This window comes from Moschus berezovskii, chromosome X, assembly GCF_049115385.1.
Source record: "Moschus berezovskii isolate FMDL1 chromosome X, NW_MosBer_1.0, whole genome shotgun sequence".
Classification (NCBI taxonomy): domain Eukaryota; kingdom Metazoa; phylum Chordata; class Mammalia; order Artiodactyla; family Moschidae; genus Moschus; species Moschus berezovskii.
In genome coordinates this window covers 96,966,433-96,990,551 of record NC_142488.1, presented here as the reverse complement: position 1 = coordinate 96,990,551, position 24,119 = coordinate 96,966,433, and the positions used below count along the sequence as shown (strand labels likewise).

The window sequence follows — 24,119 nt, the reverse complement described above, 5'->3', positions numbered from 1 at the left end:
TGTGCAGCACAACAAAGAGTAGCTGCTGCTCGTTGCAACTAAAGAAAAGCCCGTGTGGAGCAACAAAGACCCTGCACCGCCAAAAAAAAAAAAAAATCATAAAGGGGTACATCCAAAAAAAAGCTAATTTATTGTATGATAATTTAAAAAAAAAAACAAAAATAAAACACAACTATGGTTGTGTTGTGGAGAAGGAAATGGCAACCCACTCCAGCGTTCTTGCCTGGAGAATCCCAGGGATGGGGGAGCCTGGTGGGCTTCCGTCTATGGGGTCACACAGAGTCGGACACGACTGAAGCAACTTAGCAGCAGCAGCAGCAGCATGGTTGTGTTGTGGAAATGAGGACTACTGTAGCTATCCATATTTTCTGCCTTTCTTTTCTAGGTACATAATTATATACAGGAGGCAGTGATCAAGACCATCACCAAGAAAAAGCAATGCAAAAAGGCAAAATGGTTGTCTGAGGAGGCCTTACAAATAGATGAGAAAAGAAGAGAAGTGAAAGGCAAAGGAGAAACAGAAAGATATACCCATTTGAATGCAGAGTTCCAAAGAATAGCAAGGAGAGATAAGAAAGCCTTCCTCAGTGATCAATGCAAAGAAATAGCAGAAAACAATACAATGGGAAAGACTAGAGATCTCTTCAAGAATATTAGAGATACCAAGGGAACATTTCATGCAAAGATGGACACAATAAAGGACAGAAATGGTATGGACCTAAGAGTAGCAGAAGATATTAAGAAGAGGTGGCAAGAATACACAGAAGAACTGTACAAAAAAGATCTTCATGACCCAGATAATCACGATGGTGTGATCACTCACCTAAGCCAGACATCCTGGAGCACAGTCAAGTGGGATTTAGGAAGCATCACTATAAACAAAGCTAATGGAGGTGATGGAATTCCAGTTGAGCTATTTCAAATCCTAAAAGATGATGCTGTGAAAGTGCTGCACTCAATATGTCAGCAAATTTGGAAAACTCAGCAGTGGCCACAGGACTGGGAAAGGTCAGTTTTCATTCCAATCCCAAAGAAAGGCAATGCCAAAGAATGCTCAAACAACTGCATGAGCTAGCAAAGTAATGCTCAAAACTCTCCAAGTCAGGCTTCAACAGTCCATGAACTGAGAACTTTCAGGTGTTCAAGCTGGATTTAGCAAAGGCAGAGGAACCAGAGATCAAATTGCCAACATTCATTGGATCATGGAAAAAGCAAGAGAGTTCCAGAAAAACATCTACTTCTGCTTTACTGACAATGCCAAAGCCTTTGATGGTGTGGGTCACAACAAACTGTGGAAAATTCTTCAAGAGATGGGAATACCAGACCACCTGATCTGCCTCCTGAGAAATCTGTATGCAAGTCAAGAAGCAACAGTTAGACCCAGACATGGAACAGACTGGTTCCAAATTGGGAAAGGAGTATATCAAGGCTGTATATTGTCACCCTGCTTATTTAACTGATATACAGAGTACATCATGAGAAATGCTGGGCTGGATGAAGCACAAGCTGGAATCAAGATTGCTGGGAGAAATATCGATAACCTCAGATATGCAGATGACACCACCCTTATGGCCGAAACCGAAGAACTAAAGAGCCTCCTGATGAAGGTGAAAGAGGAGAGTGAAAAAGCTGCCTTGAAACTCAACATTCAGAAAACTAAGATCATGGCATCTGGTCCGATCACCTCATGGCAAATAGATGGGGGAAAATGGAACCAGTGAGAGAATTTGTTTGGGGGGCTCCAAAATCACTGAAGATGGTGATTGCAGCCATGAAAGGCGCCTGCTCCTTGGAAGAAAAGCTGTGACCAACCCAGACAGCATATTATAAAGCAGAGACATTACTTTTCTGACCAAGGTCCGTCTAGTCAAAGCTATGGATTTTCCAGTAGTTATGTATGGATGTGAGAGTTGGACTATAAAGAATGCTGAGCACAGAAGAATTGATGCTTTTGAACTGTGGTGTTGGAGAAGACTCTTGAGAGTCCCTTGGACTGCGAGGAGATCCAACCAGTCCATCCTAAAGGAAATCAGTCCTGGGTGTTCATTGGAAGGACTGATGTTGAAGCTGAAACTCCAATACTTTGGCCACCTGATGTGAAGAACTGACTCATTGGGAAAGACCCTGATGCTGGTAAAGACTAAAGGCAGGAGGAGAAGGGGATGACAGAGGATGAGATGGTTGGATGGCATCACCGACTCAATGGACATGAGTTTGAGCAAGCTGCAGGAGTTGGTGATGGACAGGGAAGCCTGGCAAGCTGCAGTCCATGGGGTTGCAAAGAGTCTGATATGACTGAGCAACTGAACTGAATTATATACTTCAATTTCTTTCCCTACTTCTCTACTTTATATAAGGTAAGTTGACGGTAATTAACTTTTTGTAGTTCACATGTAAGATGGGATGGAGATTGAATTAACAATAAAAACTTGGATTTTCCCTTAGGAGAGAGGACTAGTGCATTGGTTTGCTATGAGGATTTCTGCTGTGACGCAGAAGCATACCACTGATGCTATTAGCTCTTCTGCAGAGGTATGAGAAGAAGGGTATGGCTGTGTGGGAAAAGAGGTGGGTAACATAAATTCATGTGGTGAACAGAGTCCACAGTGCACTCCCTAGAACCTTTGCCTCCTGATGTTCGTGTGCAATCTTCCCCCCTATAAAGTTGACAGAACCTGTGACATCTTTAATTAACCAACAGAATATGGCAAAGGGGATATGTCACACTGTGAGATCATGTGACATTATATAAAACACTGTCTTGCTAGCAGGCTTGCTTCAGAGACTCTCCTTGCTGGATTGATGAAGTAAGTGGCCATCTGAGTGAAGCCCACATGGCAAGGTCAGGGAGCCTGAAGAAGCAGTTTCTGGGAACTGAGTAAAGCCTCTAGCAGCTGAGGTTGGCTTCCAGTCAACCACCTGCAAGAAGCTGGGGCCTCCAGACCTATAACCATATGGAAATAACTCCTGTCAACTGCCTGAATTAGGCTGGAAGTGGATTCTTCCCCAGTAGGAAGTGGCAGTTGCCCAACTGGAGAAGAATTAGCAACTCCCTTGGTGACCTGAAGCCTCTACAATGAGAAGCACCTTGGAAAAAACCTTGGTTTTGCAGCTTGTGAAATCCTAAGCAGAGAACCCAGCTAAGCTGAGCCTGGAGTCCTGACTCATTGCAATGGTGAAATGTGTATTGAGATAATTTGTTACCCAGCAAAAGAAAGCAAATGTGTATTGAGATAATTTGTTACCCAGCAAGAGAAAGCAAACACAGTGCTCAGTGTCCATTCCAGCCTCTTAGTGTGCCTTTCTGTACTGCCGGGGCTAAGAAACTAAGGACATTTCCCAGATTCCCTCACAACCAGGACTCTGGACATATTATAGGGCAGTCAGATACACATGTGTGAGACTACTGGCAGAAGGGAGGTGGAGGCTATGCTTCTTCCATTTCTGCTGGTAAACATGGTTGTGCAGCTGTTTGGTTGTCCTATTGCAATTTAGTCACTAGCTTGTGGGTGCTGAGAGGCAGGATGCTTGGCATCCATTTCGCTGGTGTAAACAGTAGCAAGTGGAGTGTGGTTCTGGAGACAGGAGCCATGCAGCTGGCTTTTCATCATGGAGTAGGAAGTGGCAGTTTCCTAATCGGAGAAGAATTAGCAATTCCCTTGGTGACCTGACGCTGTAGTATAGCTTTGGAAGTTGTTCTTGAATGCTCAATTTAGAGTCAGTCCTCTTGATAATTCTATAAGCCACTTAATGTCTGGCAATAAATCTTTTCCTGCCTAAACTAATTCGAGTGAATTCTGTTCTCTGCAACTGAACCTTAACTAATATAGGAGGGAAGTCCTCAAGTGATAGAGTTAAATATAAATACATCATAATAAATAATAGTAAGATCTCTAAGTAAGCCATTTTCATGTTTATTTAATAGATTTATAACACTTATTTTTATAAAGACAAGTATAGCCCACCTTATAACACTTAATTTAATGTATAAGGTACAATGCACTGGTTCAGTGTGACACAACTACATAAGAAAAGCCCATTTGTTCAATAAGGTAGTGACTACAAAACTATGTGCTCAGTTTATTTCTCCTGCAGACTCAGAAAATAAATGTTTGTCTTTTTAACTTGCACTTATAATCTTTTTGCAACTCAAAAATCTCTTTAGGTATTGAATTTTAATTAATCTAGTCTAAAATACAATACTAAGTAATCTTCACTATTCTGATTTTAAAATCATATCAAATATCAATAACATTCGCTCTTAAGAAAGTATCTTTTTGTAAATACAACTGACAAAATATTGAACAATGTGCAACAGTGCATTTGTATATAAGCGTAGAGCCTTGTGTCTTATAGAGCTACTATAGTATAACAATCATTGCTTAAAAGCAGATGTTTGATAGTTCACATACAAACTATAAACTCTAAAATTTGGACACATTTCAGGCAAATCATTTCTGAGAAAAGGCACAGATGTTTATTTAGCAATTATCTCTTTAAGTGGTAATTTCCTTGAAAAGACAAAGGTGACAAAATCATTTTAAAGACATTACTAGTAAGTGTTTGGCCAAGTCCAATTTACAAAAATTTTCAAGGGGTCAACTTGAAAATTCTTGACTCTCTCTGAAAATAACACATTTCGCGGTGATGAAACCCTCTGGGTTAAGCCTTGTTCACAGTGGATTCTTGCTAAAAGCTGATTATACCAATTCTTTTCCACTAAGGGAGACTTCTAGGGTCATTCTTAAAGGATGTCTGCCTTCTCACGGTTTCAAATCTGAAAAGTCAAAAGGCTTAAAACCAAAGTCTTTTGTGAAGAAAGAAGTTCCAATGGATGCCTTCTCCTCAGTTTTCCAAATCAATTGATTTATAAATTGCTTTTATCAGAAACAGCACAGAATATCAGACAGCTATGGGTTTTTTTTTCCTCTTTAAAGTGCTAACAAAGCCCATTATCTCTAAATGAACTTTCACTGTAATGACTGAAATATAAGCAGCATAAAGTATATAGAAATTACACATTTAAATCAGATAAATTACAGCTTTTTAGATAGATGCCAAAATTCTATACATTATCTTAACAATCCTTATGCACAAATACAGACATACCTTGGATGTTGCAGGTTTGGTTCCAGATCACTGGGATAAAAGCAAATATTGCAATAAAGCGAATCACATGAATTTTTTGGTTTCCCAGGGCATACAAGAGTTATGTTTACACTATAGTGTAGTCTATTAAGTGTACAATAGCATTATGTCTAAAAAAGGAACAAACTTTAATTAAAATTATTTTACCACTAAAAAATGCTAGCCATCATATGAGCCTTCAGTGAGTTGCATTAGTAACATTAGAGATCACTGATCATGGATCATCATGACGAACATAATAATAATGAAAAAGTTCCAAATATTGTGAGAATTACCAAAATGTGACAGAGACACAGTGAGCAAATGCTGTTGGAAAAATGGCACTGATTAGACTTGCTCAATGCAGTGTTGCCACAAGCCTTCATTTTCAATAAACGTAGTATCTGTGGGAATTTTCTGGTGGTCCAGTGGTTAGGACTCTGCACTTTTACTGCCAAGGGCCCAGGTTCAATCCCTGTGGGGAACTACCATCCTGTAAGCCTGAATCGCGCAAGCCCACCAGTCACAAATCACGTGGTGGCCAAAAAAACAAAAAACTGTAGTATCTGTGAAGCACAATCAAGCAAAGTGCAATAAAACAAGGTATGCTTGTATACTTTATGAACTTGTTAGACTGATACAATAATTCAATCTATCTACTATAACTTAAAATATGACTGGCGAAAATCCAAAATCTAAAATTAGAACCAAACTATTCTGAGAAAAATACCACAAAGAGCAGTGCTCAGAATTTCAAGTAACTTCTCAGTCCAATGAGAGACCTGAACACAGTACATTTATTTACCCTTCTGAATTGGCTCATTTTAACCAGCTCAAATCCAAATCCAATATTGTTTTTTCTCATATCAGCCCAGTATTTGAGTTTTTTATTTTTGTCAGTAACAGAGCTAGAAGTGTGTCAGTAGCTTCTTAATTGCTCAGGTTAGGGAGAAGGTAGAATTTACTTTAAAAAAAAAAACCATGTAATACTAGAAGACTGAATGCGATTAACTTTAAGAAGTTAATATTATTTCAGTCAGATAACTTGAAAATGAGGTTCCCATATGGTAATCTTCTAGATAATTAAGGCTATCGATCTATGAGTCTGATTTTCTAAAGCATTGTAATAGGACTGAGGCAATTTGGAAAGTAAGATTTATCATTATGGCATGTCAGCATCACTAATACTCAAACATAAGACCACATTTTCAAAAATCATCACTAATTCATATGCAAATAGCAGCACAAACTAGTTATTTCCTTACTAAAAGTGATGCGGTGGTGCCCTCTGGTGGTGACATTAAGCATACTCCCCCTGATACTGCATGTCTTGTGAAATATAAAAACTATATTTGAATTATAGAATATCAAAATTAGATATTACCCCAAAGGAATAAATCATTGTGCTTACAATATCTTCTTTTTAACCTTCAAATACATTGGCAGCAAGATAAATCCCTGATTCCTATTTCCAGGAATCAAGCTGACGGTTATAAGAATCTTGGTAAAATGCCTGTTAAGAACTTTACTTCTTGGTTCTAGAACTTAACTGAGAGGTTTTTGCATTTTCTAGTTTGGCTTTTAGATCTATGGATTTCTCAAAAAACTTCACCAATGCTGGTTCATTCAACAAAGAGGCAAGAATCTGTTCAAACGCAAATGACCACTGAGGTTCTTCCCTGGGCGAGGAGGGTTCTTTCTCCAAGGGTTTCTCTGCCTGCCCTTCACTGGGTACTCCAGAAACACAGACTGCACCAGACAGTCCTTTCATTGCTGATGTAGGGCTATGGAGTTTCCTTCCAACTTCTTCCATCCTGAGCAAAAGGTTGGTTACAACAGCAATGGCTTGATATAATGACTCTTCTTCAGGGTCCCCATGAAATAAGTTATATAGTGTCTTTGAAAACTGAATAAATTGTGACTAGAAGACACAAGTTAGAAATATCACATTTGATATTAGACTTAGCAAATACATAAAGAGAACTTAGAAGTGAATAGTCTTCTATTTAGAATCTGCACCACATAACCTTCACCATAGAAGTTATAACAACTGATGATCAATCCCCAATTTTGGTTCTAGAAAAGTGGGTATGAATTATGAAATAAAATCCCACTTAAGTTTTCTCATCTGTTGCCTAATAACAGCAAATTATATATAGCGTGTAGGTTTAGTCACTCGGTCATGTCTGACTCTTTGTGACCTCATGGACTATAGCCCGCCAGTCCGTGCGATTTTCCAGGCAAGAATACTGGAGTGGGTTGCCATTCCCTTCTCCAGGGGATCTTCCTGACCTTAGGATTGAACTTGGGTCTCCTGCACTGCAAGCAGATTCTTTACCATCTGAGCTACCAGGGAAGGCCCCCAAACAACATATATGTACATATTTTATATATACAATAATTCCTGGACAGTATCTGCCAGCATTCCTTCAATGTTAGGTGATACTTTTAATTAGGCAGTCCCATATTTGCCTACATACAAATAATACATTCATTAATCAATCTTAATGAACAGACTGCTGCTGCTGCTAAGTCGCTTCAGTCATGTCCGACTCTGTGCGACCCCATAGACGGCAGCCCACCAGGCTTCCCCATCTTTGGGATTCTCCAGGCAAGAACACTGGAGTGGGTTGCCATTTCCTTCTCCAATGCACGAAAGTGAAAAGTGAAAGTGAAGTCGCTCAGTCGTGTCCAACTCTTAGCGACCCCATGGATTGCAGCCCACCAGGCTCCTCCATCCATGGGATTTTCCAGACAAGAGTACTGGAGTGAGGTGCCATTGCCTTCTCCAATGAACAGACTAGGATGACTTAAATTTAAGGAAGAATGTTTTGGAACCAATCCAGTAATACAAGGAGGTCATGTGGACATGTTTCTTTTTAAAAGCTAAGGATGGGCCCTAGTAAAGAAATAAACTGGATTGTTTGCTAACTGTCCCTAGACAATCCATAGACATTCCTAGAAGATCCTTGCCAATATAAAAAATTTTTTCCAACACAAAATTCCTGTAAGTCAATCATCCTACTAGAAAAGTTTATCTGTAAATAAAAAGCAAATAAAAAAGATACACTTTGGGCGGGGGCTGCACTGTAAGGCATGCAGGATCTTAGTTCCCTGAGAAGGGAGCCAACCTATGCCCCCTGCAGTGGAAGCATGGATTCTTAACTACTGGACTGCCAGGGAAAGGGGAAGTGAAAGTCGCTTAGTCATGTCTGACTCTTTGCAACCCCATGGACGAGAGAGTCCATAGAATTCTCCAGGCCAGAATACTGGAGTGGGTAGCCTTTCCCTTCTCCAGAGGATCTTCCAAACCCAGGTATTGAACCCAGGTTTCTCACATTGCAGGCAGAGTCTTTCCCAGTTAAGCCACAAGGGAAATCCAAGAATACTGGAGTGGGTAGCCTATCCCTTCTCCAGCCGATCTTCCCGACCTAGGAATTGAACCAGGGTCTCCTGCATTGCAGGTGGATTCTTTACCAACTGAGCTATCAGGGAAGCCCCAGGACTGTCAGGGAAGCCCCCCTAAAAGATACACTTTATAAAAATTTATTGTACCAAACTTTAAGCTTTATTTTTATTTCTTTCTTAGTCTGTAACACTGTTTATTAGAATTTTAGTATTAATATATTGATTATTTTAAGAAGTACTTATTTAACTATCAAATTACCTACTCCACTGAGAAAAATGAAGCTATTTCATACTTCTCATTTTGGTTAAGTTCTGAGAACCCTCAGTATCTGTACCAAAATAATTTATTTTAAAAATATAAGAACATACAATGACTGAATAGTGTGCAAGAAAGAGATGGATTTATAACTGTGTCAACAGGGAATTCCCTGATGGTCCAGAGCTTAAGACTCTGTGCTTCCACCGCAGAGAGTGAGGGTTTGATCCCTGGTCCAGAAACTAAGATCCCACATGCTACATGGCATGGGCCAAAAAATAAGTTGTGTTAACAGCAGTCGTTAGTACTATCTGAGTGGATTCAAGATGATTAGGAACCAGGGTATAACCTATTTTAGTTATTTCTTATTCCTACTACCTAGTATTGGGCATGTCATCTAGTAGTCACTAAAAAATGCCTACTGAATAAATGAACATTTCTAATAAAGCCGGAAGTAGAAAACACTGAAATATATGTTATACACACATCTTTTCTATAGGTACAAATGTCACAGCAGAGGACTGTACTGAAACTCCAGATGTATTTAAGTGTTTAAAGTAAAAAATCATTTAAAAATTTACTCCCACTCTTCTATACTCATCTGAAACTTACAGAGATGATGCAGAGATTATTTTTATAATAGCATGTTAGCTATTTTAGATTCGGAAACACCCACATTCATTTTAATAAAACACATAAGAAAACCAGAATTTATGAACTGAATACCTGATTCATTCTTGGTAAATCCTTAATGTTTTCTTCTTTTTTTAGAAGTTCATCTTGCCATTGACTTAGATATGCTTGAATATTGACTTTTTCTTTTTCTAAATGAGGGGAATAAAATTATTTCATAATGAACAGCCCACTATATTTTCCCAAATTCTCAAAAGAACAATTATTATTGAAAGATATTTCATTGAGATATAAGATTCCACTTTTTTCTCCAGAAATTGATCTGAATATACCTTTTCTTTCACTTACTGGCTCTCAAAATATTCTCCATTTCCATTAAACTAAAACTTTTACTTTGAAAAGGTTGGGGACTAGAGAAGATGTAAGGTGAGGGGAAGAAGAATGCCTTTTAGATTAAACAGTACACCCTGACTTGATGATGTAAATTTCATGTAGATGTTCTCATGTATACCACTAAGTTTAAAATAGCTTCTATATAATGTTCTTAATATGCAGATACCAAAGTGGTGATTCTTTCAAAAATTCAAAACAGTACTTATTCATTCATTCCTTTGAAGAGTTTAATCACAATGATGCTAATGTGACTTTATTAATAATTATTTAGATCTCTTGGAAAACTAGGATATACTGAACAACCTGGTGAAGTGGTCATATCTAAGCAGATTTTCAAAAATTATTTTTTAGCTATTACTCAAAAACATAAAAAGAATGATGGACTTTTGTAGGACAATTTGACAGTCTTTATCAAAATACTAAATGTGCATATTCTTTGTGACCCAGCATTCTCATACCTCTATGAATTTATCCTATCTTAAAGAAATGTGCCCAAAGTATCATTAAAGGTTAAATGTAAAAATGTTTGTTGGAGCATAGTTTGCAATATAATTAATTGGAAATAACCTATGTGTTCATCAATATTGAGCTAGTTACTGAAATGACAATACAACCAAACTCCGTACCCCAATAGTCAGTACATGTCAGATCCACATGTACTAACATGAAAAGATGTCCATGATATACTATAAGATAAAAAAATAAGTTATAAAATGGTATTTATGAAGTGTTTCTTTTTTAAAAATAGATGTCTATTTATATTTGTTTATATGCAGAATCTGGTCTGGAAAGAATATAGGCCAAAATGTTTTCACATCTACTTCAGGATGGGGTTGGGTGGGGATATGAGCATTTCTGTACCATTTAAATTTCTTTTATATGAATTATCTATTACTTATGCAATTAAAATAAATATTTTTAAAATAATAAATAAATATGGGTCATTAACTGTTACATTTTCTACAACTTCTGAGACCGAAGTATCCAGAGAAGAATAAATTGTTAATCTTACACAAAGGAACTGAAAAAGCTCTAAGGACAAATCAAGAGATTTTAAAAGGAATCCATGCCTCCCCTTTTTGTAGTTAACCTTATTTACAAAAACAATAACTTAAACTAAATATACTCCTAAATCATATACCTTTTTCAGGGCTATTTTTTGCTGAATTTGCTTCCTTCTCCTTTGCAGGCTTGGAAACTAGAGGAGAAGAGGACAATTAAATTTTGTAAAATTTTTTAAAAATACCTTTTGAAAGTAAAATAGTATTTTGATAGACTTATAAGCACACATTATTTTCTTCAATTCAACAAACCAATTATAGCTAATCTGACCTCCTATCATCAGAAGACAAAGTATTCAAGAACTTTAAACAGAAAACTGGGGGAAAAATCCACATTAAAAAATCTTAGATAGAAGTATACGAAATATTAATTTATTTTTGGGTGGTATGTGATATTTCCTTCCTTGTGATTTTCTTCAAATTGAATAGTATTACTTCTTTTATTAGGAAAAAAGCATATTGAGAGTCAAAAGACTGAGCTAAAAAAAAAAAAAAGACTGAGCTACTAGTCCTAACTGTGGTAAAACCTCATTGAAAAATCTCACACAAGTCACTTCTCCCTTCTGGGCCTCAGTGTCCTCTATATAATTAAGGGACTTGACTAGATGATTTGTAAGGTTGCTTCAAACTTAATGTTCAAACACCATCATACAGTAACCATACACAAGGGTACATAAGGACTTCTCTCTAAGATACTTGTATTTATGAAAAAGCAGCAAAAGACACAAAAATAAGCCCATAATACTTCCAAATTTTGTCTCAGAGACAAACTCATTCATATCTCATACACCTACAGTGATTTATAATAAGTATTCACTGTTTGAATAATAGCTATGACCTTCTATCATCAAAGATTCTATTATCTTCATTGCATTTTAAAAAGGCATTAAAAAAGTCTGATACATTTTAGAAATTTCTGCTACAAAAGTAGAAACAAAATGCATTTTCTTTCAAATTCTCCAGTAAACAAGAAATTCCATAAATCAAAATCCAAAATGTAGTTTAGTTAATCAGTCAAATATTTATGGAATACTTACCATGCATTTAGGACTATGCTAAGTGCTATGGTAGTATAAGGTATAATTAACTCAAATTTTACTAGTGGTAGCTGGGTAAAGAATGTTTAAACCAGAAAGATCTCTAAATGATTAATCAGCAAAACAGATATATTCAAAACAGATATTTACCATGGAGTTGACTTAAGTACAGCAATTCTTCCTTGGAAAGTTCATCTCCCTTTGAAGGGTCTTTATACTGCACTTCAGTATAAGCTGAAAATAGATAACCCAGATCATATTTGTAACAATGAGAGGCAGAAACTGGTCCTATAATGGATCAATTAAACCTGGGGACAGAGAATTAAACAAAGGGTCCCTGTAAAAAGAAAGACATATGTGAAAAAGTATGGAAGCAGTACTACTCTGCTGCAGCTGCTGCTAAGTCACTTCAGTCTCTACTGTATAGCAAATATTTTAATAAGAAGTATTTGATCACTTTGAATTCTCTTATTTCTCCAAATTACTTTTTAACAGTTTTTAATGCTTTTTAACAGTTTTCCAAGAGCCATTACAAGTTGAAATTTAAAAATATGACACTTGGGAATCTCTGAAAATATGACCACATTTAAAAACATCATTAATAATAAGAAAAACATGAAACTGAGTGCTCTAACAGATATACAGTGTTTTTTCTATTTTTGATCCTTCTATGGAAAGTCATATTCATTCCATTACAATATTAGACAATCTAATGACAATTTGACTTGACAATGTAAAGTCTTTCACAGTTAAATTATTATTTGATTTGTCTTTGGTTTTTAACACTGTGTTTGTGATTTGAGTTTGTGAAGGTTAAACATGACTTTTAGATTTTTGGTGTGGTAAAGAATGGTTCCCAGCTATCCTGGGAAGACTTTAAAAGAGACCTCAGCTGTAGTTTTAGACAAATTATGAGGTGCTTTTTGTTTTGTTTTTGGTGAATCACCCTATTTAAGCTAAAAGGTACTTTTGCAATGTTCCTTTAAAGTTTAAGACTAGATTCCCAATTATGGATCAGGCTGGCAAAGGCAGCCTCTTGAGCTCGGAGGGAAACACTTAAGTAGAACTGATGTGGTAACAGTAAGGCGGTATGGTAGAATAGAAAGAAGCCTGCATTTTGGAGTCAAACCTTAGTCTGAATTTCAGCTAGGCAATTTATTAGATATGTTGTCTTCAGCAAATTTAATCTTTCTTTTAGTTTCCATATTGTCAAAATTCGACAGATAATACCACCTTTCAAGGATATCATGAGAATTAAATAAAAGAACACATATAAATGCCTGAACAGAACAAGTGCTCAATAAATGGTAGTTTTTGTTTCCTCCTCCAAATGTTTAATATCCCTTGCTGCCCGGTCTCACTTTTCTGAATAATTTGTAGTATTTCACAAGTTTGGTAGTTTGTCTAAAGTTAAATTCTACTGTCTAATGACAACAACAATAAAAATTCAACATTATGCCAATATTCAAATGAGAGACAGTTCTTACACATAAACTACTTATTCAATTGACTGACCACTAACAGGAAGGAAACCTATGAACCTATCTGTTGCACAGAATCTCCTCTACAGATTTCAGTGTAACTATACATTAGTAAAAATATTGCTAACATGATCCACAGGTCACAATTAAGCAACGACCTTATACCGTATGGAAAATTATATTATTCATTAAAATGGAATGATATCTGTAATTATACTACTTGTTAAAATGTATAATTGATGTATAGAGTCAACTTCTATACATCACTAACAACTATTAAACTCTTACCTGGAGAAATATGCAGCTTAAAAAGCAGCTTAAGCTTCTCGGTAAAACTTCCATTGTACATTATGTCTGTTCAATAAAATTAAATAGCAAATAATCACAGTCAAAGAATATTCAATCAATTACAGCAACACAGATTAATTAAGACATAGATATGAGCCAGGATTCAGAAACCTTGTTACTTAAACTATCAGTTAACCAACACCCAGTAGGCCAGATTCTCTCCTTGAAGAGAGAAGCAAAATAAAGGGATAAATAAAATGCTCTCCTACTGAACTCTCTCCCCAACCCCAATCTAAAATTTACTTTTTCTTTTGAATGCTTCATCAAAGGAGAGAACTTCTCTTCAAAGGGCAACCCCTGATAAGAAAGCACATTAGTGTGTCTGGAAAAGCAAAAGAGCGATATAACTGGTGGACTATCTACAGGCACAAAATGTTTGTTGACTATTTCTCTACCACTTTTCTAGGCTATGCAGTTGCATTTTTACTGAGGTAGAACATCCTCCTGAAGAATCCATATGCCTGAAGGTGGGGAAATCAGGACATTCTTTCCCTTCATGTTAACCATTAAAACAACCACATGTAACAGCTTGTTTTTTCTGGGAGGGCTGGGGCGAGATGAGAAGAAATATTTAGATTTAGTAACAAACAAACAAAAAATGGTCCAGTTATTGCTAAAGCTGGAGATAGTGTAAATCAGGCTGATTAAATCTGACTAAACTGGCAATGACAGGCAGTACTAACTCTTTCTCGGGGTACCTTTATTTTTCTGCTTTATAAAAGAAAAGTTATTGGACATCATCCTACCAATTGCAGAGGAGAATTCTTTGAAGTTGATAAGGCAGTCGGAGTTTTCATCCAACAATCTGAATGTCCATAAAGCTAGTGAATCTCTATTTGCAGAATGAGCCCAGGGACTCAACAAGTGATACAACACTCTGAATTGCTGGCAGTCAATCTGATACTGCTCCAAATATGGCAGACTGGGATCATGGTGCTTTAATACTGGAGAACTCAAACACCAATAATAAGAAAAAAACAACTCTTTCTATTTAAAAAATGGAAAAAAAGAGAAAAGTCATTAAATCAGAAAAAGTAACTTCATAACATTCTTTTAAACCTGTCTACTAAAATAATTAAAGATAAAATAGTTGGGTGATTGTGGTAAAATTCTGCTAAGAATATTATTTTTCATTTAAAGAAGGAAAAGAGTACCTTAAAGATGACATAAAGTTCATCCAGTTCATGAAGGCTCAATTTCACATCTTGTGATACAACACGCAACTTTAAAAAGATTAAAAGCAATTTAGAATTTAACACTATGGTATAGAAATTCTCTTTGAACCCATTTAGAAAACTCCCTCTGCCAGAATACAATATTTTAAAGTTTAAGGAATAACAAAAGGTAAATGTACCTATTTTGTCCTTTAAAAAGGCTGTGCATAGAGTATAGTTCAATTCTACTCTGATATGTAATTTGACCTTTGTCTCTTCATACCCAGAGATAGCCACCAGAGGACAGCCAGTTAATGTCTGTAAATATAACCCCTTGGATCATCAAAAAAGTAAGAGAATTCCAGAAAAACATCTATTTCTGCTTTACTGACTATGCCAAAGCCTTTGGCTGTGTGGATCACAATAAACTGCGAAAAATTCTTAGAGAGATGGGAATACCAGACCACCTGACCTGCCTCTTGAGAAACCTGTATGCAGGTCAGGAAGCAACAGTTAGAACTGGACATGGAACAACAGACTGGTTCCAAATAGGAAAAGGAGTACGTCAAGGATGCATATTGTCACCCTGCTTATTTAACTTCTATGCAGAGTACATCATGAGAAACGCTGGGTTGGAGGAAGCACAAGCTGGAATCAAGATTGCAGGGAGAAATATCAATAACCTCAGATATGCAGATGACACCACCCTTATGGCAGAAAGTGAAGAACTAAAGAGTCTCTTGATGAAAGTGAAAGAGGAGAGTGAAAAAGTTGGTTTAAAGCTCAACATTCAGAAAACTAAGATCATGGCATCTGGTCCCATCACTTCATGGCAAATAGATGGGGAAACAGTGGAAACAGTAGCTGACTTTATTTTCTTGGGCTCCAAAATCACTGCAGATGGTGACTGCAGCCATGAAATTAAAGGAGGCTTACTCCTTGGAAGGAAAGTTATGACCAACCTAGATAGCATCCATATTAAAAAGCAGAGACATTACTTTGCCAACAAAGGTCCATCTAGTCAAAGCTATAGTTTTTCCAGTAGTCATGTATGGATGTGAGAATTGGACTATAAAGAAAGCTGAGCACAGAAGAATTGATGCTTTTGAACTGTCATGTTGGAGAAGATTCTTGAGAATCCCTTGGACTGCAAGGAGATCCAACCAGTTCATCCTAAAGGAAATCAGTCCTGGGTATTCATTGGAAGGACTGATGTTGAAGCTGAAACTCCAATATTTTGGCCACCTGATGTGAAGAGCTGACTCATTTGAAAAGACCTTGATGCTGGGAAAGATTGAAGGCAGGAGAAGGGGATGACAGAGGATGAGATGGTTGGATGGCATCACCAACTCAATGGACACAAATTTGAGTAAACTCCAGGAGTTGGTGATGGACAGGGAGGCCTGGCGTGCTGCAGTTCATGGGGTCGCAAAGAGTCAGACATGACTGAGAGACTGAACTGAACTAACTGAAATATAAGCCACAGTATTCTATGTCTTTTCCCATATATTCCTGTCTTACTACATAGGCAATTTGTCAAGTCACCCTGTGGGGTTGTCATTAAACACTTCAAAGGCACTGGGAGATGTACATTCCCTCTCTGCCAAAAAAACATAACCCAAGAATGAATAATCTCAGAAAATATGCAACATGATTCTACTCCAGGAAGAAAAAACACTGATGGTACAATGATTTTGGTATTTAAGAAATTATAAAGCAAGGGTAAAGATAAAGGCTAGAATTAATGAAACAGGAGTAACTAAAAAAAAGTATACTTCATAAATAAAACAAAGAGTTTGTAAACTAAAAAAGTAAAATAAATATCTGGCAAGTTTGATAAAAGAAAGCATGAATAAATATCATTGAGAAGGAAAATAATACTATAAACATAGACATATAAATTATTGTGTCCAGCATATAAAAAGTAACATTAATTATCTGTTCAGTGAATTCCACAAGCTGTAAAACAATATATCTGAAAGTCTAGATGAAATGGGTAATCTCTATAAAAATACAAATGACTAAAATTAACTCAGGAAGAACAAGTGCTGAATAGACAGAACTGAAAAAGTAATCAAATGCCCACCAGAGGCAGCAGATCCAGATAGTTTTCCACGTTTATCTCAAACTTTCAGGTACTGGGTAATTTCTATGTGGTTTAAACTATCCCAACAAATAAAAAATATGATTTGTTCAAAATTCCATTCTATGACACGAGTACAATTCTAATATGAAAAATAAAGTTAGCACACACACACTGTAAGTCAATGTAACTTTAACATATGTAAAGAACCTAGTTAAACTATTCAGGAAAACTATCAAAGCAGAATATTAAAAGAATAACACAGCATGAACAAATAGGATTCATCTCAGGAATTAAACAGAAGTTCAATCTAGGAATTCTTTAATGTACTTTACTATATTAATAAAGTAGAAGAATATATAATCTCAAGATATGGAAAAGTTATTTGATCTAAGTTAACACTCAATATTGATTTTTTAAAATGTCATAAATCTCTTAACCTAGAAACTAAATGAAACTACTAAATTTGATTAAAAAGAGTCCTTCAAAAATTAACAGCAAACATCATACTTAATAAAATACTAGAGGCACTTCTATTAAATTCCAGAATGAGACAAGGAAGCTTGCTTCTACTGTTATTATTTAATACTTCTCTGAAGATTCTACCCACTACAATAATACAAATAAAAATCTAAAAGAGGTATACATATTAGGAAGCGTCAAAACTCTTAAGCCTAGAAAAGATATGCCTGTCTATTCAGAAATTTAACTGAAAAAAACTCAGAATTAATGAGAGTCAGTAACACAGTCATTAAAAAAACAACACATACCAATCAATAGGCTTTATATATACTATAATAAATGAATTAGAAAATATAAAGGAAAAAAGATCTCATTCATACTAGTAACAAAACCATAAACTACACAGGAGACAAACCCAACAATAAATGCGTAAGATCTATATGATGAAAATAATAAAATTTTATACTAAAGGACATTTTAAAAGACATCATTCAAATGGATTTTCAAAAGGGCTTCCCTGGTGGCTCACTGATGAAGAATCTGCCTGCCAATGCAGGAGACGCAAGAGACATGAGTTCTATCCCTGGGTCGAGAAGATCCCCTAGAGTAGGAAATGGCAACCCACTCCAGTATTCTTGCCTGGAAAATTCCATGGGCAGAGGAGCCTGGGGGGCCACAATCCATGGGGCCACAAAGAGTCAAACATGACTGAGTGACTAAGCACACTACCAGATTTCAAAATGCATTATAAAGCCACAATAATTAACAGCGTGGTGTTATAGGGAAAAAAAGAAACTCCAGAAATAAATCCATGTATGTATATAAGTATTTAGCATATGAAAAAAGGCAGAATATAGAAAGGATGGACTATTTAATAAATGGTATTCAAAAAATGGATTGTTTCAGTTGGAAAAATACAATTAGAGTCCTGTATCACACTATTAACAAAATATATACTTAAGGTGTATTCAAGATCTAAATGTTTAAAAAAAAAAGAAATACCAGTATTAAAAGCTAGTATGAGAAAGTGTGTTTATAAATTATATAATTTTATATGGGGAAGGCCTTGCTAAGTTTGACGTGAAACCCACACAATATGTAAGAAGAAAGAGATTTGACTACATAAAATTTTGAAATTTACACACCCTGAAATACATCATAAAAAATTAAAGAAACAAGATTGGGGGGAAATAGCCACGAATATAACTGACAAAGAATTAACACCACTAATATTTTTTTAGTAGGTAACACTAGTGGGAATGTGGGGAAAAGGGCATTTTTACATACTGTCAGTGGGATTATAATTTGATACAAATCTTTCAGAAGACAACTTAGCAGGACTTGTCAATTTTTAAATGGGCACACCCTTTGACCCAGCTGCCACTTCCAAGAATCCACCTTATAGAAATATTTTTACAAATGTGTAAGATTAGAAATACAGTTGACCCTTGAACAACATGGGGGTTAAGGGTGCTGACCTTCCACACAGTCAAACATCTGCATATAGGGCTTCCCAGGTGGCTCAGTGGTAAGGAATACACCTGCCAATGCAGGAGACACAGGTTTGATCCCTGATCCGGGAAGATCCCACATGTTCAGAAGAACTAGGCCCATGAGCCACAACTACTTAGCCTGTGCTCTAGAGCCCTCAGAGAAGGCAATGGCACTCCACTCCAGTACTCTTGCCTGGAAAATCCCATGGAGAGAGGAGCCTGGTAGGCTGTGGTCCATGGGGTCGCTAAGAGTCAGACACGACTGAGTGACTTCACTTATGCATTGGAGAAGGAAATGGCAACACATTCCAGTTGTTCTTGCCTGGAGAATCCCAGGGATGGGGGAGCCTCGTGAGTTGCCGTCTATGGGGTCGCACAGAGTCGGGCACAACTGAAGTGACTTAGCAGCTAGAGCCCAGTGACGGCAACTTCTTAACCCACGTGCCACAACTACTAAAACCTGAAAGCCCTAGAGCCCATGCTTCACAAGAGAAGCCACTGCAATGAAAAGCCCACACACCACAACTAGAAAAATCTCACTCACATCAACAAAGACCTAGCAGAGTCAAAAATGAATAAATTTTAAAAATCTTCATATAACTTTATAGTTGGCCCTTCATATCCATGGTTCCGTATCTGCAGATTCAACCAACCATGGATCCTGTAGTACTAAAGTACATGTTCATTGAAAAAAATCCACGTGTAGGTGAATCTGCACAGTTCAAACCCACGTGATTTAAATAAGGTATTACTTGTAAGAGCAAAAAATAAAATGAAAGGGGGGTATGTATACTAAATGCATATCAACAAGGAATAGTTAAATCAAGTATAGCATACCCATACTGTGGTATACTATTCAGCGCATTAAGAAAAGTGAGTTATACAATGATATGCAATGACTGTGATATATTTCTGAGTGAAAAAAGTAAGTTGTAGAACATGCAACTAAATGGTATGATCTCATTTAGAAAGCTATATTGTCCCTCTCACTCCTCCCTTACACACATAGACATGTATGTCTACAGATATTTAGAAAAAAGATCTGGAAGGATACATGCCAAATCCTTTAAATGTTGATTATTCCTAGAGTAGGTAAGTTCTACTTTTTACATTTCTATATGTTTGAATTATTCACAATGAGTATGTATTCAGAAATGTTAATTCTCCCAGATTTGTATATCTGATGACTTAACCTTTAAGCAAGTAGGTTTTCAAAAACAATATATTCTCATGATAAAAGCTCAAACAGTACAGAAAATTCATGTGCATGTTCAGTTGCTAAAGGCATGACTGACTCCTTGCAATCCCATGGACCGTAGCCCACCAGGCTCCTCTCATTCATGTGTGTGCATGTTCAATTGCTAAGTCATGTCCGACTCTTTGTGACCCCATGGACTGTAACTCACCAGACTCCTCTTCTGTGGAATTTTCCAAGCAAGAATACTGGAGTGGGTTGCCGTATCCTACTCCAGAAGAATTCTTTCAACAAAGTAAAATGCTCCCTGTTTCAACCAGCAATCTATTAATCCCACTCACTAGAGTCAATCAATATTAACAGCTTCTAATGTAGTCATCCAAATATTAAAAAAACAGTACTTAAAACACATTGTTTTATACCTTTTATAATTTATCTGGAGTATCCAAGGATAATAATATATATTAGCAACTTAGACTATTATGTAGGTCAGCTGTTCTTCTTGATAAAGTACATCACAAATATGTTATGCTTAAATGCCAACATCATAGCATTCCATATTAAAGGTCAAATAACACAAAACATGTTGGAGAAAACAATATGTTTCAACCAGAAGAAAATCACTTATTTCCTCTCAAAAAATTTACAGTAAGCTAAGCTGTGACAAGACTCTAGCTCAAATGTATAGTTATTTTATTTTCTTCACATGAAATGATAATTTTTTAAAAGAAGTTGAGGGGAAAAAATGTTATTCCAATTGGTTCCCCCCATTTGGTGGATACTTACCACATTCTGCTTTGTTGTTTCCTCTAGGGTCTGTATCACATACAACCTGTTTCGACAGCGCATGCTGTGTATATCTTCATAGAGAATATTACCATATTTCTGTAAGAAATATGATTTCAGTGGGTACTCATTCATAATAAATACCCACTTCTCTTACAGTTGAATTTCATCAGATTCAATTCTCAGAGGCTTTGGTTCTATTTCTAGTTATTTTCCCAACTTGTTCAGTGATTATGCAAATTTTCCCCTCCACATTTCAGTTTTTCTATGTATTCGCAGGAGACCATTCTATCTACTATGGGCCTAGACTAAGTACAAGAACACTGGTAAAATTCGTAGGCTGTTAGAAAAGAATATTTTTCACCTTTAGATATAGTGATGAATATTTAAAAGTGGTCATTATTTGTGAAATCATGTAAGTAATTTCATTTAATGAAAAGCAAACTGAAGCAGAGGAAGCTATATAACTGAGGAACAGTTCACAGAACTCATTTTTAAAGTGAAGTCAGATTTTAAATTACTACATCGTTACTTGTATTATTATCTTACTCTCAATATACTACTCTAGAGATATAGCTATAGTATCTTTCATTTTAAATACGCTATGTAATTATATTTATGGAATAAGAAAAACTTACCTCATTAGATTCTCTAATCAAATCTGTAATATCCACTCTAATATGACTGCTTTTTTCATCACTTACATTTGAACCCTGCTGCACACTTGAAGGCAGTGGGCTATCCTTATTAGTGACATTGTTGAAGAACCTATCCAAAAGTGACAGTAATATAGAATTAGTAGAAGTATGCAGAGAAATGCAGAGAAAATGACAACTAATTTCCCCTTAGTTAGTCAAAGGTTAATTTCAACTGAGAGGACAAGGGACAGTTTGATGAAGAAGTAGAATTTAAAGATGATTGGGAATTAGGAGGACATGGGAGTGAGAGATGGGATGGTGATGAAATGACTTCAGAGGTAGATTTACTAGGATGGAATTTAGGGCATATAGAAGCATGCAAGGAGAAATAATTTAAGAAAGATACATTGAAGCCTTAACATTGAGAGTTCTAAATGCCGGAGTGAGGTGTTTATACTTTATTCTGTACATAAATGGGATCTGATGCATTATTATAACAGTTACCCAAATATTCATATATTCATTCATTTAACATATACATAGTGTATACATACACACACATACATTTCCATATATGTGCTTTAATACAAAATAGAATTCACAGAAAAGGCACCAGGAAAATAAAGCTCAGCCTACGCAATTGAAAATACCTAAAAACCAGAACAATTTCCCCCACTGTATATTTAATATTATCAACCAACTTTCCCCTCTCAAATTATTCTTTCACACTTTATAGCTCAAACATGGACTATGAAAGTCTCAGCATACTGAATCAACAATATTAGTGTAAATGTGTCTATAACCTAGCAGTTTCCTTCAAACTGATTTTTGTTACATTCTATTTGTAAACAGAGGAGTGGACTTTAGGCCTAGCTTTTTCATTCAACTAGCAAGCTTTGTGACTTTGGGCCAATTATTTAATGTTTCTAGGGATCAGTTTCTTCACCTATAAAATAAAGGGCTTGAGCAACATAATCTCTAAGGGGCTCTCCAGATTTAAATGTTATGGTTCTCACATTACCTATTTAAAGCTGTCACGGCTTCAGCATCATCTTTACATGCCAGCAGTTTGTCTAAGTTATAGTCAAGTATTGCCAATCCCAGTTGTAAAATGGCCTTTATTCCATCATAGAAGAAACAGTCCACCACATTCACTGCACTTTCAATAGGTAGCACACTAATAAAAAGTGTGAGGAACCATGAGAGAGAAACTGAGGAAAAGAATGTCATATCAGTCATATGTTCAGTCAGCTGGGGAAGGTGATCTCTGATAAGTTCTTCAAAGACTGCCTGATCCACCAAGGCACCTGGAGAACATAAAAAGAAATTTAAAAATGAACACCTTTCAAAAGGACTTGTTTTCAATACCTTCCCACTACTATTAGTAGGCTGATATATCTCATTTCTCTTCCTTAAAATATGAACTTCTTCAGTGCTTTTTCTACATTTCACACATCTCTTTATCTGATAGCAGTATCATGCATAAAGAAGCACTTGAGAAACTCAATTTACATTCATTTGACAGTTACTTATAGAATCTTTATTATGTGCAGAAACCTGTACTAGGTGCTATAAGAGATATACAAATTAATTAAAATGTTCTCATCCTCAGAGAGTTTAATCTCTAATAGAACTTAAATACACAAATAACTATAACACAAGATAATATAATCAGTGACATAGCCATGATACAGATGGCTTAGTCAAAGTTGCTCAGTTGTGTTTGACTCTTTGTGACCCCATGGACTATACAGTCCATGGAATTCTCTAGGCCAAAATACTGGAGTGGGTAGCCTTTCCATTCTCCAGGGGATCTTTCCACCCCAGGGATTGAAACCCAGTCTCCTGAATTGCAGGCGGATTCTTTACAAGCTGAGCCACAATGGAAGCAAGCAGAAGGCTTATGAAGGTACAAAAGAAAGACCACCTACGGTTTTAAAGGGATCACAGATCTATAAATATTTGATGACTGAAGAAAATATTATATAATTAACAAACTAAGAACTTGATCTTTCTTTCCAAGCTTGCATATATCTATACAATTCATAAGAATCTAGAGATTTTAAGCTGATTAAAATCTTGTTCAAGAAACTTAACCATAGTAAACTTAAAACTTTGATTGTATAAAGAAACAGGCCAGGCAGGTACTTTCTTTTTAAAAAGCAATATATTAAGCAATCTTCCCAACCATATGTCGAGTGCAAAAAGCTCTTCTCTTGAGCATGTCAGTGAATGTGGTATCTTGATATTGCTTACATTTTATACATTTCAAAAACTTAATTGATCAGTTCTTCCATTTGATAGGTAACTGGATAGATAAGAGGCCTATACATTCTTTGGAAAAGAAATAAGTGTTTGTATATGTATACATGTGTGTGTGCTTTTTTTTACCAATGATTCGACGATTAAAATAATCAGGTAACATTCGTTCACATACAGCAACCAGAAGCCAAAAAGCCTCTTCCTCTTTTGCATACAGAAGCAACACTGAAGTCAAAATATTCATTGCCTAAAATTCATAGAAAAAATAAAACATAAATGTTGCTTGGGTAATAATTACATCT

The 24,119-nt window shown here is 36.1% G+C and overlaps 1 protein-coding gene across 6 annotated transcripts in view; it reads right to left on the bottom strand.

Moving 5' to 3' along the window:
* The window catches only part of TBC1D8B (TBC1 domain family member 8B), a 137,210-nt gene that overhangs the window by 54,893 nt on the left and 58,198 nt on the right, over positions 1 to 24,119 (bottom strand). For 2 of the 6 annotated variants that reach the window (XM_055438122.2, XM_088834337.1), the window contains 11 exons: positions 23,947 to 24,064; positions 22,577 to 22,862; positions 21,556 to 21,685; positions 20,918 to 21,016; positions 14,899 to 14,967; positions 14,491 to 14,731; positions 13,685 to 13,750; positions 12,066 to 12,149; positions 10,959 to 11,015; positions 9,518 to 9,615; positions 3,472 to 7,048 (listed from right to left, as the gene is read on the bottom strand). In XM_055438122.2, the coding sequence (XP_055294097.2) occupies positions 6,653 to 7,048; positions 9,518 to 9,615; positions 10,959 to 11,015; positions 12,066 to 12,149; positions 13,685 to 13,750; positions 14,491 to 14,731; positions 14,899 to 14,967; positions 20,918 to 21,016; positions 21,556 to 21,685; positions 22,577 to 22,862; positions 23,947 to 24,064 (1,644 nt within the window). In that variant the 3' untranslated portion in view covers positions 3,472 to 6,652. Of the gene's footprint in view, positions 1 to 3,470; positions 7,049 to 9,517; positions 9,616 to 10,958; positions 11,016 to 12,065; positions 12,150 to 13,684; positions 13,751 to 14,490; positions 14,732 to 14,898; positions 14,968 to 20,917; positions 21,017 to 21,555; positions 21,686 to 22,576; positions 22,863 to 23,946; positions 24,065 to 24,119 lie in introns of those variants that run through there. The other 4 variants (XM_055438123.2, XM_055438125.2, XM_088834336.1 and 1 more) reach the window with 4 other exon arrangements.